The sequence below is a fragment of the Lygodium microphyllum genome, chromosome 9 (assembly GCF_053477565.2).
Source record: "Lygodium microphyllum isolate KBCC chromosome 9, Lygodium_microphyllum_v1.1.10, whole genome shotgun sequence".
In the NCBI taxonomy this organism is placed as follows: Eukaryota; Viridiplantae; Streptophyta; class Polypodiopsida; order Schizaeales; family Lygodiaceae; genus Lygodium; species Lygodium microphyllum.
This window is the reverse complement of record NC_141143.1, coordinates 19,126,358-19,145,364: the sequence shown is the minus strand read 5'-3', so window position 1 is coordinate 19,145,364 and position 19,007 is coordinate 19,126,358. Positions and strand designations below refer to the sequence as shown.

Sequence of the window (19,007 nt, the reverse complement as noted above, 5' to 3'; positions counted from 1 at the left end):
GGAGGGGAGACTGAAGGGGTGGAAGAACTCGAAGAAGGAGTTACATCCGCCAAAGGGGGAGGGGAAGCCAAAGTAGGAGGAGGAATGGGAGGAGTCGATGAAGGAGGGGTGCTAAGAGGTATCCTGGAAGGAAGAGAAGGGAGAGAAGGTGGTGGTTTGGGGTTTTGGGTGGGGGGGGGGGGGGGGACCCCTGGAATAGAACCATCAATCGGATCGTCGGAGGCCGAAGCCTCATCAAAGGTCACATCCCTACTCACCTCAATCTTCCGTGTCGTTGGGTTGTAGAGCCGATATCCCTTCGTGGTCATGCTATAGCCCACGAAGATAAGCTGGCTCGACGTAGAGTCGAGCTTCGTCTTCCTCTTCTTCTTGTCCACATGGACAAAAGCATCACAGCCAAAGATGCGAAAGTGGGACACGGAAGGCTTCCTCCCAAAGAAAGCCTCATAGGGAGTCATGTCCGGTAATGCCGAAGTCGGAGAGCGGTTGCGAATATGCACCGCTGTAGGGACTGCCTCACCCCAAAGGAAATGAGGAAGAATCCTATGCTCCCCAACATAGATCAGGCCATCTCCACCATGGTCCAATTCGCACGCTCCACCACACCTTTCTCAGATGGTGTGTTCGGATGGGAATACTCCATCCGAATCCCGTGATCCCTGCAAAACTGAGAGAAAGGGTGAGAAGTAAACTCGCCACCGTGATCAGCTCGTATACCACGAACGTTGGAAGTTGTTTGTGTCTCCACAAACACCTTCCACTCGCAGAAACGGGAGTACGCCTCGCTGTTGTACTCCAAGAAATAAGGCCACACATAACGATTGAAGTCGTCCACAATCAGCATCAAATACTTGGCCTTCCCAAGGGAGGCCGTGCCCATAGGTCCACAAAGGTCGGTGTGAACCAACTCAAGCGGAGAAGTAGCCCTGCTAGAAGCAACCTGTGGGTGAGGCTACCGATGCTGCTTGCCCCTCAAGCAGCTAGGGCACAAAGTGTGAAGAGGAGGGAAATCTGGAAGTCCCTCCACCATCTTCCTCCGAGAAGCCTGACAAATAGAATCAAGGTTCAAATGACCATAACCAGCATGCCAAAGCAGCCCAAGCTCGTGGGAAGCCCTCACAGCCAAGTCTGTGAGCTTATAAAGCCCACCTTGTTGTGGACCTGTCCAAAGAGCATCACCTATAGAAGCATCCTCCACTGTGACTGCATCCTATGTGAAAATGACTCGGGTACCTAGCTGAGTAAGACCATGCACACACAATAGGTTAAAGCCCAAATCGGGTACATAAAGAACTTTGGCGGAAGAAAACCTCCTGTCAGAAAACATAGGTAGCGTCCCCACGCCTCGAACAGGAACTATAGAATTGTCACCAATGGTGACGATGCCCCCTCTGGAACGAAGATCCTGAAGCCAATCCTGTCTAAAGGTCATATGAGAAGATGCTCCGCTATCCACGAGCCAAGGCTTCTCCTCAGTGGTAGAAGCTAGGGCTATATCCTCCTCAACAAAGACATGCACAAACGCAGACTCTATCGTGGATGGGGCAGCCTTCGAGTCCTTCTCCTTGGGCTTCAAATGGGGGTACTTCTGCCAACACTTCTCCTTGGGATGAGTGCCCTTCCCACACTATGGACACTTGGGCTTCTTCTCCTTCGCATTCTTCTTGGCCTTCTCCTTCTTGTCCTTGGCCTTCTCCTCCTGTTGCTTTTTCTTCTTGCCGCCAACTGTACCTGCAGTAAAAGCCTTGGTGGAGCCACTGGCTCCCACCTCTCTGAGTCGCTGGTCATGCTCCAAGACAAGCAAGGAAAGTTCCTCCCATAGGAGTTTCTCGCGGGTCCTCGAGGTGATGAGGCTGGTGTAGAAGACATCATATCGGGGTGATGGCAACTGAGTCAAGAGAATCATCGCCATATCCTCAGATGATATCACACAACCAAGAGAGGCTAGCTCGCCTCGCATGTCCTCCATCTTCGTGATGTGCTCCTTCATAGAAGAAGAATCATCATGACTAAGCATCCGCAACTTCTTCTCCAAAGAAATCTTGTGGGCAAACGTCTTATGCTAATACAAAGATGCAAGCTTCTTCCACACTTCCGCCGCGGTCTTTAACCTATGAACATGTACAAGAATCGAGTCATGAAGACTCATAAACAGAAAGGAACGGGCTCGAGAGTTGAGCCTATCCCACAAGGCAGCACGGTCCATAGAGGCTCCATCTGACGGATCCACGGGGGGACGGTCGATGGGTGAAGAAACAAGCTCCCATAGGTCGAATGTATCAAGGATGCACTCCACCTTGCACGACCAGAGGGAGTAGTTGGAACCATCCAACTTATCTTCCTTCGGAAAGGAAGGGAGAATAGGCACCTGGATAGAGGGAATCAAGGAAGGCATCCGGAAATCTGAAGCAGTCTTCATGGATGGAACCTTCACGGTAGAGGGAACCCTCTGAGATGCATGGACTGAAGAGGGACGAGTGCAAGGAGTCTTCTCCCGTTGTCGAAACGGCTGATAATCCCGTCTCCGCTCAGAGGAATGATGAGAGAGGAGCTCATCCTCTGAGTCGTCAAAGCCTGAAAACTGGTAAGACATCTTCCAATCTGCAAAACACCAAACACCCAAGAAAAACGTTGCCGATGCCGAAGAATGACCAGCAGTATGGTCACCAATCACCAAAACGCAGGCTAGGGAGGCCTAGTGACACCTGGAACTGCAAAACGCAAGGTTGTCTGATGAAGAAGATCACCAAGACAGAAACCGCCAGCACCAAAACGCAGCCTGGGAATAGGTCGCCAGTAGGAAAAGAGCCGCCTGGAGATGGAACGACAGTCAGAACAGCAAGGCGCAGGCTGGAGGAGTGTCGCCCAGCTGTAGGAGGGGCCGCCCTGACTGAAAACGCAAGCAGGAAGAGGTGGTTGATGACATGGCAGTTTGTGGAGGGGGCGCCTACAGCAAATGCAAGGATGTTGACTTTCTGGAAGGGCCGCCTTGGCTGTTGGAGATGAGGCGGCAGCAGCAGAAGAGTGGTGTGGTGGCTCTCCAATCGATGAAGACCTCCGTGCTCTCAATTAGGCGATGATACCATGTGAGAGTGCGCAACGGAAGAAGAAACACGAACACGGAGGAGAGACAGAGAGAAAGCAGAGAATGAAGGAAGAAGATCTGCACTGACTGAAATGCTGAATACTCTGAAATGGACTGATCAGTCCCTGCACGCAGCCCGGAGCGTTAGTGAGGGCACCAGATCAGGCTGGGAACAAGGGCAGAACCGATGCCAGAGTGGGAGAGGAGAGAGAGTGCGCTGAATCTGAAGGACAGAATAAGGACTGATGGGGGCGGGGGGGGCGCTGCTATAAATAGTCCCCCAGCCCTAAAACTGGCCGCCAGCCCTAAAACTCGCTGACTGGCCCAAAAGCTGGCTGACTGGCCCTAATCTGGCCGACTGGCACAAAAAGCAGCCAATAAAGGCTGACTGCCACCCGAGAAGGGAATGCACACAAAAATCAGCAACACATAAACTGACAGAGCTCCTCTGTCTCCTGCCAGACTCTAATAGGAGCTCACAACCAAGAGATGACAGACTAAGAATGAAATAGAGTAGGCTAACAATTTCAACCGCCGAGTACGATCTCATCCTTATGCATAGGGCTCAAGAGCAGATTGAAGGTCAGCTTGAGTTTCCTCCTTTAGATTCAGTGCATAGAACTATTGACCATGCAAGTACGACGGAATCTCCACTTTAGACTAGCCATCCTCAAGTGGAAACTGGCATAAATTACATATCAATTCCATCTTACTTCTTTTCTCCAATGTCAGGTATGCACAATCTTGTTTCTGATTCTATGATATCTCATTCTTCAATTCCTCGTGGTTCGAGAGATCCCCTTGAATAAGGGACAATAACAACATATTTTGGTTTGGAAGTAAATGAGGAAGATAGATATTTCTTCAAAAACTCCAAACAAGGTAACAAAAAGAAGCAAGAACTTATAAGTATCCCTTCTCGTCCTTTTCCTTCAAATAATTTTGTTTCTCGTGGTCATACTAGAGCAAGTATATCTCATTTTGTTGATTTAATGGACAAAAGGAACCAATGATGTTTCCCACATCTTCACCCATTACAAATCCATTTGGACTCCCACCCATCCATTCCTCATCTTCCTCTGCATATTCCTTTCAGTCTCCATTAAGTGCACCTATGTTTCCACCACACACCACACCAAGGGGTCCTCCATTACGCACAGCCTTTAGCACTCCTCTCCTATTCAGGTGGTGTATCCATGATGGGAGATCATCCTCCCACACACACACTTTCGAGTTTTCCCCCTCTAGGGCATTCTTCAAGTGTGGATCATTTGGTACCACAGTTTGCTTCTATGGCATTACCTAGTAGACCACTTGGTCATTCTATTGTGCCCTAGCCAACTCTTAGACACAGCTACTGTGTCTGAGTGTCTCCAGCTCCACCTTCGACATCTTATGGAAACACTTCTACTCCAGTGTCTCCGCAACAATCAGTACTCATTGGACATCAGCAAACTATTTCTACCTACCCTTTTTATCCCCCTCCTTATTCTCCACCACCACATCACACTTGTCACCTCCATTGGCACCTCATGATTCTAGCTCCTCATCTGCCAAAAACTCATTCAATGACAAAACTCATTTCAATGGGTCTTAACTACACCACTAACATGGAAGGTGATTACCACGAACAACATGGTGATAACTCTTCTTTCTCAATTACCGCCTGATCCAATTTATTTTACTCTGCCTTGATTGCTTTAGGGCGGACAGAGATTCTTAGTTGGGAAGAGTTGGTCCTTGTGGTTTTGGACCAAGAGGAGCAATGAAAACGATAGAATGCTTCCAAATCGGAGGCATTGATAGGTTAATCCTCTCAGAAGAAGGAAAGGACCAAAAGGAGGAGGACAAATCAAAGAAGGGCAAACAAAAGTATTCGACTTGTCACATCTGTGGCAAGACATGTCACTAGAAGAAGGATTGCCCCGACAAGGAGAAGAAGAAGAAGTCTTCAAAGGATTCAGGAGGGGTGGCTGCTCCATCATCGACTGCCTTCCTCCACTTGGAGGTGATTGAGGGATCAATCCCCTAGGGCTTTTGATGCTGTGTTGATGGGCCCACACCCTCGTGAGTGGATTGTTGATAGTGGTGCCTCTCGACACATGACTACTCCTGCAAAAGGTGTTGCATATTTGCAACCTTCGCATCGACAGATTCTCATCAGTGATAGCTCTTCTATATCCCAAGGGCTTAGGTTACTATTTGCTTTTGGTACACAAGATTTGTACCCTCGGCCTCTTGGTTGAGTTTGACAAGGACTCTTTTCATGTTCTTAAATGTGGATCAAGACAAGTGCTTACTTATGAATACGAGAAAAATGGAGTCTACAAGCTCAAGTCTCCTTCTACCTTAGACCTCTCCCCTTCTTCTCTCTCACATACAATCCAAGCTTTGGCATGCTCCATTTGGCCACCTACATTATGATTACCTTCGGAAGGCTTCTAGGGGACAGTTTGTTTGAGGTCTCTCCGACATTGTGGTGAGCCAGCAGCCATGTGTATCCTTCATTCATGGGAAACAATATTGTGATACCATTCCCAGCAAGGCTTTGAGGCGATCTTCAACACCCTTGGAGCTTGTATCTACAAACTACAAATCTGTGTGGATCTATGAGGACGAAGTCCCTTAAAGAGAACTTGTATTTCATGCTAATTGTGGATGATTTTAGTAGGATTACATGGGCTTACCTTTTGCAATTGAACTCCCAGGCGTTCTCCCACTTCAAGGATTGGTTGCTCTTTGAGAAGCACCAATCACACCAAAAACTGAAGATATTACGATCGGATAAGGGTGGAGAACTTGTTTCTAATGAGCTTGCTGGTTTTGTGCAAATCGTTATATCCCCCAAGAGTTTGCAAACACAAACACGCCTCAAAAGAATGGCATGTTAGAGCAAAAGAACCAAAGTGCGATTGCGATGGCTCCCACCATGATGGAGCATAGACAGACACCTCCATGTCTTTGGACTAAGGCTGTGGCTACTAAAATCCACATCATAAATTGATCCCCCACTTTGGCCGTTGTTGGTATGACACCCTATGAGGCATATTTTGGGTCTAAGCTTGAAGTTTCTAATTTCAGGGTTTTTGGGTTTGACGCCTATGTCCACATTCCAAAGACACAACGTGATAAATTTGAAGCAACTTCCCATGACAAGTGTTTGTGGGTTACAACTTGCAATCCTACAATTATCATTTGTGTGATACCATTAAACGGCATATCCACATGAGTTGAGATATTTGATTCATGGAAGTTCCAACCTTAGAGAGGGATGAGAAGCACCCCATGCTTGGAGATCCATGAGATAGTTGGGCGCCAGTGACTGTACCTTCAGAGCCTGCACCTCATGCAAATACTTGATCTTCGGATGAGGATACTACTTTCCCACCGGCTTCCCCGCCTGCACCACCGCCAATGGCTATACCAAAGACTTCAACAAATGGTGCACGTAGAGGAGGGATCTGGCCTCCTCCTCTTTGGGCACGAGACACACACTGTGGTTCATGGATTAAGGGAGTCCCTTAGGAGTGGCAACCACAAGATGGACCACGGTAGTCTCGGAGGAACAAGGCACATGCTACCGATCTTGTTTGTTCTAACTATTGTTTGATGACTCATGCCATACAGGAGAGGGAGCCCACCTCCATGAAGGAGGCTTTGCAATCACAACATTGGAAAAAGGCTATGGCTCGAGCAGGAGTTGGATGCTTGAGCAAAATGGCACTTGGGATGTTGTGCCTCGACCCATTCATAGGAAGGTGATTGATGTAAAATGGGTCTTCAAGACCAAATATCATAGTGATAGAACTTTGGATGAGCACAAGGTACAACTCATTACAAAGGGCTTCGTACAGTGGCCAAGGGTGGATTTCTGTGACACCTTTGTACCTACAGCTCGAATGGCTACCATTAGAGCCATTCTTGCCTTACCTAACCATAGGAAATGGCCAGTTTATCAGCTTGATGTGAAGTTTGCCTTTCTCAATGGTGATTTGAAGGAGGAGATCTATGTTGATCATCCTCCTGGCTTTTCCTCATCAGATGGATAGGTGTACAAGTTGAAGAAGGCTCTTTACGGCCTCAAATAGGCTCCAAATGCTTGGAACGAGAAGATAGATTGTTCCTCTAAGGAAAGTTGGGATATCGACATTCCTCTTCCGATCCCCAGTTTTATGTCCACAACTCAGTAGGAGGATACGTGTTGTTTATGCTTTATATGGATGATCTTATCTTGATAGGTGACCATGCCCAGAAGGTCAAGGAGACTAAGGTAGCACTATAGGATGTGTTCAAGATGACAAACATGGGCATTCTTCATTTCTTTTTAGGCCATGAGATTTAGCAAACTCCGAGGGGGATTTTCATCTCCCAACAATGGTATGTGCAGGAACTTTTGGCCACGTTTGAGATGGAGGGATGTAAGGCCATTTCTACTCCTATGGATCCAAACTAGAAGGCTACAACCCATAAAGATTCTCCAGCAATGGATACTACTTGCTACAAACACTTGATAGGGTCCTTGATTTGGCTTCTTAGCACTCGGGTCAATTCATGCTTCCCTGTAGGTCTCTTGGCTCGGTTCATGAGTGAACCCAAGATGGTACATTGGCAAAGCTACCATGAGGATTTTGCAGTTCCTTAGGGGGGTCAAGAATGTTGTTAGAGAGACCGAACCTAATGATGGCGAGTGCACTCTTGTTCTTCTTGAGCCATTTCTAGTGAAGTTGTGGATTGTCCCAAACATGCTCCGGCTCCTTAGTGGATATGATCCTCCATGCACCTTCTCACATAAGTATGAGTTGAATCTTTGTCTTCCAAATGGAGAACCCGACGCTTGAGAATTTTCCAATTATGATACCATATCTTGACATCTTGATGGTAGATGCCATGGAGAGGGCCCAAATTTTCATGAAGAAATTGGGCTCAAATTTGAAAAGGCCCAAATTTTTATTGTGAAATTTCAAGCAAATTGCAAAGCCCCAAATTCATATGAACTGCCCCTAAAAAAGAAAAGAAATCTTAATCTTAATCGAGTACGGTTTAATTAAAAGACCTTATTTTAGTGCCAAACATGTCAATGCAAATCTGATGGGCGTTGTGATGTGACCTGTGCAGGTCAATAATCACGACTCAGTGCTGATGACGTACAGCAGGGCTGAGGTCAACGGAAAGGACATCACAACGTAGCAGGGCAGCTGCAATGGCTGTGTGATGAGTCAGGCAGGATGGGCACAGGTCACAGGGGCGGATCAAGCCGCGTAAACAGACCTGGTGGAAGATTTGACAGCCAGATGACATGACACGGGAGACTAGTGAGCAAGCAACAGACTCCACAATGTTCAAGCTGAAGACATGGAGCTGGGCAGCTGCAGGTGTGGTGCGCAGCAGAGTATGACAGGATGCACATGCTGATGACGTGTTGGGGCTGCTGTTAGGAGCCAAGTCTCGAGGGGCAGCTCCTCCTCCTCCTCCTCCTCCTCCTCCTCCTCCTCCTCCTCTACTTCTGCTACTGTTGCTGCTGTATTATGAACGGCAGCTCATGAGATGCACTCGCAGGCTGCTTCATCAAGGCTCATGGACAGATCAGTTCTACTGATTTGATACCACTGTTGGGTTCAAGGCTCATGGACAGATCAGTTCTACTGATCTGATACCACTGTTGGGTTCAGTAGAGAGAGAGAGAGAGAGAGAGAGAGAGAGAGAACTCTTGCAAGTACACAACAAGCTGAATAGATTGATGTGATAGTTGTTGATGAAAGTGCAATGGTTAGGGCTTCATTATATAGGCCTAGTGTTTGCCCAAAACTTTTGACCCTTGTAAAATGCTGGGATGTGTAAAAGGTATTCACACATTTTACACCTCCCCCCCCCCACAAAAGGGGTGTTCACACATGTGAGCATGTATGATACTAACAGATGCTAAGCTTACCTTTGTTGCAATTGTCTAGAGAGACAATAAAGCGCTATGAGCAGATTTCAGAAAGGAGAAAGATGTGGTTTAATGAGCAGATTAAGGACAAAGGGATCGTTATAGAAACGATAGTTCTCAGATAAGACAGCAGTTTGGATATCACTTTCCAAACTAGGTTCATGATGGGAAGGACCATTTGCGGTTAAATAAGCATATCCTAATGGGACTTATCTCTTGCAGGATATGGGTGAGACCATCTATGTGAGGGTTGATGATCACCAAGATTATTCAGAGACCTAGTCTCTCTGTAATCTTACTCTTGTACAACATGGAAAGAGGACCTTAGGCTCCCTGAGTCACTAAATGTGAGATCACAAGGATGAAATGACTGTGTCAAAACCCCTTCTCAGATCCTAAATGTGGCCCAAAAAGACCACAACTAGGGCAGAAGCATAGAACACCATGTGCTGGTTCTTCATCCATGCCTCTAATAGACATGACAGTACAACTTATGTTACTGAAATCAGACCTACAACAGAAGAAAAAATTCTGCATTGTACTACCACTGCAAACAATAGGATTTTTCACACCTAAAAAGCATGTAGTTCATAGAAAAGATTTCTTCTCAAAATTCCAATACAGCTCATATTCTAAAGTTCACTATTCTGAGCACAATTGTAGCATGAAAAACTTGTATCTGAGCATCAGTTGCTCTTCAAACTGGATCTGACACCCTTCTAACAGAATATGTTCGTCTCAACATTCCACACAAAATATAAATGAATATTCAATTTCCACATTCTCTACCATACAATAATGGTTTTTAATATTATAAATGTTACATGGCTAACATGCATAGAAAATATAGGCTACCAAGGTCTTGGAGAATTTAAATGCACCTAGGAACATACTTTGGATGTACAAAACACGAAAAAAATTTCTTTCCCTCCTCCCCACTAATTTTTTTTTCCTGCCATATACTCTCCTCCCCACAAAAAAGTAGCAAAAATCTGTTCTGAAATTTCATTGAACTGAAACAAAATCATGCCTGATAATTCTACAAGCCTCAAACTGCTGTGTCTATGGGCCTTTGTAATAAATAAGAGCAGCTTATAAAGGATTGTGTGGGTTAGAAAAAGGCTCAACAATGTTAACTGCAGGACAAATTGAAGTTCCATGACAAACGCAAAATAAAAATTAAGTACACTTTTCATGAAAAGCTCGTCCTTTATGATACAACATATCAATGACTAGAAATCCCTAGAAAGTAGACTACATAAGTTTGACAAAGCCAAATGAGATGACGACACAAATGGGCATTCACACGAGTCAATCAAAATGCTTGTGATACTAGGACATGAAAAGAGAGAAAATCTACCTCTATTTGAACCCCATGTGAACACCTCTCCACCATTTGTAGCCACAACTGTATGGTGCTTGGCTACTGCAACCATTTTGACTCGACGAGCAACCAAACCACATTCCACAAGCCGAGGGGTTATCACTGCCATCTGCCCACTGCACATCCACCAAAAATAACAAACTTAACACTAAAGCACTGCCATCTGCCCACTGCCCACTGCACGTCCAAAAGTATTAAATACTTCAGCACTATAGCACGAAAGGCATAGCAAAACAAAACACACATGAAAAGATAAACAGCTCTCAAAAAATTCATTTTCAGATAGCAGGAAAATTTGTTAAGCTACAATTGGGCCCATCAAAATTTGACCTAATTTTCTCACTCCCACAAAACGCAAACCTTAAAATCCAAAGACAAGACCAAAGACAAAGACTCTAGAAGATTCTATAGGAAAACTCGCACAAAAAGTTCTATAAAAAGGAAAGAGCGCAGGGCAGTTCTTTATCACGAATCCATGCCTATTGTCATCACTTTTCTTGACAAAGCCTTTGCCATTCGCATCCATTGCCACTGCATTCAGCCCATATCAGCACCCTACTGCCAGCCATCATCATGATCCCTCATCATGTTAGAGATAGGAACAACTGCTGCTTCCGTTGATCACCATCAGCTGCTGTTGATGGTCATCATCATTATAAAGCCCCACTGCTGGTCATCATCATTTCAGGCCATGCTGCTGGTCGCCATTCTCCACATCTGTGTTTTGCAGCACAGCTGTCACATTTTGCATTCCACAGCCCCAAAGACTCCCCAAACAACTGCATTTTGCAGTATTCTACTTTCTATTTCAATAATGGTGCTTCTAAGCACATTACTTCATGCAGAAAATTATTCCTCTCTATTTCTTATGTACATAGGGGGGGCAAAGTTATACGTGACAACAATGCCTAATTTGGAGTCAAAGGCAGTATTGTGCAAGTTGTTACTCTTGTTGGCACTCCTATGATTTTGCAAGATATACTCTATGAGCTAGGCATTATCTTACATCTATCTCAGCCATTGCAACTTCCAGCTCGTAAGTTGTTTTCAAGGCCCTCAGTGTGCAGTTTATGATGATCGGGTATCTTTTTCCACCGTCCTGACCAGCATTTTGATTAAAGGTCTCTATCAGCTTGACTCTTATGATCAGTAGATCGGTGAAAACTATATCAATGGTACCTTATCAGCTCAGGATTCACTGCAAGTTGCTCATTCATGGCATCAGAGGCTTGAGCACATAAATTATTGTTCATTGCTGAAGCTACAATCTGAGGATATGGTCCCAAGTTGCTTATTAATGGCAAGTTGCTCATTCACGGTATCAGAGGCTTGAACACATATATTTTTGTTCATTGCTGAAGCTACAATCTGATGATATGGTCCCGATGTCCACATCCCCAACAATCACATATGTGAAGGATGTCATCTTGGTAAGATGCATAGGCTATCTTTTCCTAAAGATGCACATGTTGGTGCTTCCTCCAAATTCCATCTTCTTTGCAATGATGTTTGCGGTCCTATGCAAACCAAGTCTATTGGTTGATTCTATTGTTTTCTCACACTTATTGATGACTAGTTGAAATTCACTTAAGTTTGTGGTAGCAAATCCAAGTCAAGTTTTCTCATGTTTCAAAAATTTTGCTTTGATGAAGAACCACTGTGGTCCTTGCATTCAGATCATTTGCACTTATAGGGGGGTTGAGTCTCTCTCAAAGCAATTCTCAAATTATCTTGCATCTCATGGCATTCATCACCAATCTACCATTCCTTACTCCCCACAACAAAATGGAGTGGGGTGAAAACACACTTATGAAAATGGCTGGATGCATGCTAAAGAGTAATAACTTGCCTAAAGATATACATTACCATAATGACCCAAAGAATCATTTGCACTACCAAAACTTAAAGTCTCAATTCTATAAAGATACCCTCCAACAAGAGACATGCACTACAAACTAAACAATCTCATTCCCAATGCATATACATGGTCATATTGCTGACAATCCCTAGCAACCACGATCATATATTGTTTGTCTCTCCCAATTGCAGGAAAAACCTCTAAAGATCCATGACACGATCTATAGACCTGCAAGAGGCTTTCTAGCTGCACATCCCAAAAGAAATCATAAACACTATGGCCCATCCAGTCTTATAGAGCAAATTCAAGCAATAAAGACACATTAAATTCAAGCAAATGAGGCCACAATGGTTAATGGTCTCAAATTGAGGACTTTAAGCTATGTGCATTGCCAAGTCACAATCACTTCCTTGGACCAACCCCTTTGTCAAGTGCCATGTGAAACTTGTGGCCTTCTTTCTTGCATTTGAAGAATCATCTCTCTTCCCACAATATGTCTCTCTCTCTAAAACTCCTTAAAAGAATAAACCTGCTCATAGGTAGATGTCCCACCATAGAGCCACGGCATCATGAAGACCCTATACATGGAGAATTTTGAACCCCTCAATTTGCAATATTGAAATAAAAGCACTCTTGAATGTCCCCCAAACACACACACCTAGAGGTGAGGAGAATTCAAAGGCAGACATGATTCTCCACTCTATTATTACAGCCATGATTTCATATATACAAGTTGGTCAAATTAGAATACGCATATGTGATTTATCAAGTAAGACTGTGAAATCAAATAAAATGTTAGGTATCAAAGCCACCATGTAAATGTTAGGTATCAACTAAGACTGTGAAATCAAATAAAATGTTAGGTATCAAAACCACCACGTAAATGCATTTTTTCTTATTCAAGCTCTCTAATAATGTTTGTCCCCCATAAAGGAAACTAAAATAAAAAGATAGTGCAACCTGAATGTGATGCTTCTACCAAACGACAAATAGAAAAAATTCAGTTAGTCCCTTAAGTTTACAATCATGTCTTATTGAAGGTAATCTTTTGAAATAATGCAGTTAGTCCCTTAAGTTTACAATCATGTCTTATTGAAGGTAATCGTTTTGCTTTTCTAAGTGAGCTCATACAAGAGTTATGGCCATTTGTGCCTATAAAGGCATACATGTACATTTATCTAGGTTCTAACTTCTGCATACACTGGGCAATCCCAATCCATTATTTCCTCATCAAAATATATGAATTGTCGGTTCACTAGTATTCATTTGTAACACTGCAAATTCTAACAAAGTCAATTGATCATTTTTCCTTATCAAAAAGAAATGTTTATCAAAAGGAAAACCAATATAGAAATACAGTGTTACATTTATTTTTCATTACACTAATCAAGGAATTCATATTTTCCCTATATCAATGCTTGCCCATGCATGCCATGCTAAATGAATGTTATTCGCATTTGATGACACTCAGTTCTCATGAACTTCAATATCTACAACATTATATTTCAAAGCCTAAACTAACACGTCTTGTCCAGCTAGCCTTCACTGATTGAATACCTGCAGGCTTCTCAACAACAGGAGAGAGATGATTCATCTCGCTGTCCACCTTTCTAGGTCTAGTGAGGCAAACTGCTCTAACTTGTCCCAGGGCCCACAAACTTGTTCGAACCTGTTCAGAACTGCACATGTATTGCAGGTTGCACCAATCAACAGCTGCTCTGCAATGTCCAATGGGTCCACAAGTGTGGCAGCCACACTGTTCATTCAAGAGGTGTCTGTGCTCGATTTCTACTAGGGATTTGAAAGTTGTTACCCCTAGGGACATGAATGTAAGCACCCACATAATTGCCACGAAAGAAATGTAAGTCTCAGATTTTCTCCCAGAGGGCTAAGTAATGAAACTAATGTTTCACTTTAATAACAACAATTTACAAATTCAAAAATGTTATAACGGTAACACTTGCAATATCTAAAGTCAATTGATCATCCTATTCCACTGTTCATAAGTGGAAATGGGTGTGCATGCAACATTTTGTGTGCACATGCATGTGTGTGTGTGTGTGTGTGTGTGTGTGTGTGTGTGTGTGTGTCATGTGAGACCTGTGTATATGGAAATCAGCATGACCCAACCGCCCTCCTCTGCCAAAACCCCAAGAATAAAGCTGCCCATCTGCAGTAGCAGCAACACTATGAAATTTTGCAGCAGCAATTGCAGTCACATGAAGTCCTTGAAGATTATCCAGCCTACATGGCAACTTCTGAATCCCAGCTGTGCCAGTACCAAGCTGATAATTGGCACCATTGCCCCAGCTGAATACCTCTGTTCCACCTGACATGAAATACTTTCAATGAGTAAGGAAAACACTCACCACAAATGCATATTTCTTTTAATTTTGGTAGTTGCTTGGTTGTCTACTACAGAGAAAGACTGCACTATAAATTTACTGATGGGAGGCACACTAGCATCATCCACTCAGCTGGTCATTAATTAGACTTCAAAAGACATTCAATATTACCCTGATCAGTCTCTCTGCAAGCATTAAAACATTTAACTAGGCTCAAGAACCTACAATACATGCTTTGTCTTTGTGTGAAACACTATAGCGTAAACCAACATGTATGTGCACAATGGACAAGGGGAAACAGACTCCATGACCAAAATGCACACAGCAACACACACACACATACACATACAGAGTGAACACACACACACACACACACATGTACATGCACACAGATACGTATATTTGTAATACTTTATATTAATGTGGGAAACTCAAGAGGCATGCTGCTTTTTCCTTGTGGAACATACATAGACACCCCAGGGTGAGACATCTTGCAGTCATTGGCAATCGCACAACAGTTGTATCTGATTCTACAGGAGGTCTCAACATTGAAGCTTCTGAAGAGACTATAACAGAGCCACTGGCATACCAGATAAGGGAACTCAATCTGATGAAAAGGCATTTTGAGAAGTATACATAGACCAGAATGTGATTGATAGTGCGCGTGCATGCTCTCTCTCTCTCTCTCTCTCTCTCTCTCTCTCTCTCTCTCTCTCTCTCTCGCGTTCGAGTTAATGGATTCAAATACTTACAAAGGGCCCTCTGGCCAACCAAGCAGACTCAAAGACAGGTAGAAAACGACACATGGATCCAAAAGGCTACAAAAAACACGGCTATGAGAATTCAAGAAGAGAAGGTGGGTGGGGTTTGGTGGGGGGGCGGTCGGGGGGGTTGTTGTGTGTGTGAAGGCCAGCGCACATTTTTTGATAAGAGAGCATGCACACCATGCACACACATACAACATGTAAACCATGCTCCCACACATATAAGCATGTGCATGCACATTCTTTGTGAAACACTTCTATTTAGGTAGATATGGATGCACAAGTGGTCTCCAACACATGCAAATGTACAAGCACATCCAAACAATCTTTATTATTAGTTGCTACACCGTGCAATAAAAGGGCATCCAAAAATGCAAGAATACTACAAAAACTCGCTCCCAATGCAGCCTTTCCTACAGTTACTGTAAAAGGAAAACAACATATTACCTGCATTGCTTGAAACAGATATGACTTGCTTCACTGGACCAGAAACGAGGTCAATTGGAGTTCGACCCTTGGAATCCTCTAGGGAGATATTAGCACCTGATTCAATTAATACACCTGCTACGGCCAAGTGACCAAAATGTAATGCCCTGTGAAGACTGCTCCATCCCGACTCCCCATCCTGAATTTTTTAACAGAACCCAGTTAGATCTTGCAGCCTTCTTTCTGCCTAGAAAGATGCAAAAAGACTGTAACCCAAACATGCATGAAGCAAACAACCTGGAAGGTAACAGCATAGTTTTCCAAGAAAATCTGTAAGTTTTGACATATAACCCAATATAGAACAATGAAATTGAGCAGAATCCACAACACATTAGTCTCACTATGTGTCTTGTTCCTGCTCAGCCAATGCAACTTGGCATCTTGACAATCATAAAACCCTGACACTGATTTCCTATCCAGCCGCATCTTGACAATCATAAAACCCTGACACTAATTTCCTAACCAGCCAAGCAACTGCACATGAACAAAATCAAGATAGATAGATGGCAGCCGAGTTGAGGACAATATCCGGACTGCCGATGTGGTAGGTCGTACTAGGTCAGGCACAAAAATAGGGGTTGTACCCTGGTCCCCTTTAGCTCCTTGATCCTATGGTGAATTAATCCAACCTATGTATTTTTGCTATTTTTTCATTTGACTATCATCTATTCTCATCAAAACTATGTCTTGACATGATACTCCTTCGTGGCTCATTACAAAAATATTTTTCTTTTTTCCTACCCCTTGTTTTGGCACAAAATTTCTTGTTATTAAAATTTTATTGTGTTTTTAACATATTTTTGCTATTTTTTCCATGTGAGCATACTTCATTGCTATTAGAACCATGTCTTGACTTGATAGTCTTGTCGATTATTATGACACCAATATTTCTTCTTTTCATTGCATTTTGTTCCAATTCCCAAATCTTCTTGAAATAACTTTTGATCCATCTTGGTATTGTTCTAGGACTACATTGATGAGGCAGGTGCAGGACATGGAAGTACGAAGAGAAATGATGCGAGGAGTTCTTCCTTTGTACAAATCACTCATAGGCAAAGGTCAAGGCACTTGGAGGTCCTTCAAAGATGATACCGAGCACTACAGCAGTGAACCAAGGCTGCCCTCTTATCAGCCACCCTCTTTGGCATGCATATTGAGAAGGTATCCGATTACATAGATTGAAACAACCTTGTAAGTCTTTCATCTCAACAAACCAACATAAAAATTAGTTACAAGTTCAAGTTGTTCACAAAATCACTTCAGTAATGAGAGGTATTCAAGCAGTCATTTCTGAGAACAGTTCAAACTAGGCACTTTAAATAATGTGCCACTAGAGTAAACATGAAATCTATCATATTATAATGGTAAAATACAAATACACAAGAAGGAGTCATTATCAACACCATACCAAGGGCCCGGATACTGGGAATGTGCCCCCCCCCCCCCCCCGGGCAAAAAAAACAAAAAACCAACAAAAAAGAACAAAAAAACAGGCTAGCTGGGCTTTATTAATTTGAAAGAGCACAAGAGACTTGTACACAGATGGCCCATGTGTATAAACCAGTAAACTCATACTTGAACTTTGATAGTAGCATGCAATCAAAGGTAAACCAAGGGTCTTTGAGAATCAATCACCCCATTTGATTTTTGCCTTTATGCTGCACTTTATTGAGCTTTGTCCAAATCCCGCTGTCCCAAACCTATCAAACATAACACTCAACATTCCAAGAACATAAGCACCAAGAGCATGCTTGAATACAAAGTCCCCTACCCCTTTCCTAATAGGCAATAGTTTTGTAGATCGTGTATAGACTAAGTTTCCACAATCCATTTCAAGCAAGTCCCCAAAGACTTGGGCTTGTAAACTATAGTTTGCTGCAACAAGCAATTAGACAGCAAAACCATTCCTCAATCTCCAACAAAGGGATGAGAAGAAATCATGGCTGCTCTGTCTCGGCACTACTCCATGCCCATTTTATTTTCTTTGGGTTGAAATCTTGAGTTTTAAAAAGAGAAGAGCATTGCTAAGAGAATTGGCCCTGAGGAGGAGTGAGATGAAGAAATCCAGTACCAAACGTCCTATCTTAGAGCTGATACAGCAGTTCAAAGTCTCATTTCTACATCCCTCCTTGATATATATGATCTTAGCTCCCCCTTGAGACCTACCACACTTGAAACTTGAAATGCTCATTTTTACAGCTCCATATGCATTTTGGACAAGTGTTATGGACATGTCCTTGCATTCAAGATGTGGCATGAGTACTATCTTTGAACCGACATGCGCATCTCTATTTTATTAAATAACTAGTGATAGGATTAAAATATTCCACCATAATAAAATTCAATAAATGGTATTTACTAATTTCACTAGTATTTTTTAATTTCATGGTGCTATTTCAGATGATACCATGTGTACACCCATGTGTGAAGATATGCGATAGTTTTGCACTAAGGAAACACAACATGTACGACCAAGACTGACACACAAAGACTCAAACAGAGACAGGCAACACTCAAACCCTAAATGCAAAATGCAAAACAAATAAACTCAACATAGAGACAAACACAAAGAGAAGAAACTATGAAGTGAATGAATGTAAGAGTGTACTGAATGTCCAAGGGTAGAGTAATGTAGTGTCAGAGAATGACATCCACCGGAGACGACAGATCCTAAGTGTTGTAACCACCAATCGAAGATGAGAGTGCTGAATGAAGGGCAGCAAGCTGGTCACCAAAACATAGTAGTCAAAAGCTGAAATCCGGTAAACACGGCAATGTACCACTAGAGAAGGCTGAAAAATGGTCACCTGAGACAGAGAACTATCAAGCAACAATAGGAGAGGTGTTTGCTGATGTAGATGGCCTGCTTGACAACAAAAGGCAAACACTGCAACAATCACTTGGTGGGAGAGATGGCAACAGCATGTTGCCTAGCACCAAAAGGTTGAGAAACCCTTCACCCGCAGTTTGCGTTTTTGCATTTCTACGTTTTGTGTTTAGGGTTTACAACCCCAAAAAGAGGCGCCACCCTAGACTGACTATGCCTATTTATAGGCCACTCACTCATTCATTCATCACGGCTGATCCTTTAGTCCAGCACTCCCCCTCTCTCTTTGTCAATCTTCTGACACTGAGCACTCTCTCTTCCATCATCTC

The 19,007-nt window shown here is 43.3% G+C and overlaps 1 protein-coding gene across 3 annotated transcripts in view; it reads right to left on the bottom strand.

Annotated features, from left to right (window-relative positions):
- The window catches only part of LOC148030835 (ankyrin repeat family protein / regulator of chromosome condensation (RCC1) family protein), a 79,331-nt gene that overhangs the window by 47,985 nt on the left and 12,339 nt on the right, over nt 1-19,007 (bottom strand). For all 3 annotated transcript variants that reach the window (XM_087684364.1, XM_087684363.1, XM_087684365.1), the window contains exons 3-5: nt 15,813-15,990; nt 14,357-14,585; nt 10,375-10,514 (exon numbers count right to left, since the gene is read on the bottom strand). In XM_087684364.1, the coding sequence (XP_087540490.1) occupies nt 10,375-10,514; nt 14,357-14,585; nt 15,813-15,990 (547 nt within the window). The remainder of the gene's footprint in view (nt 1-10,374; nt 10,515-14,356; nt 14,586-15,812; nt 15,991-19,007) is intronic.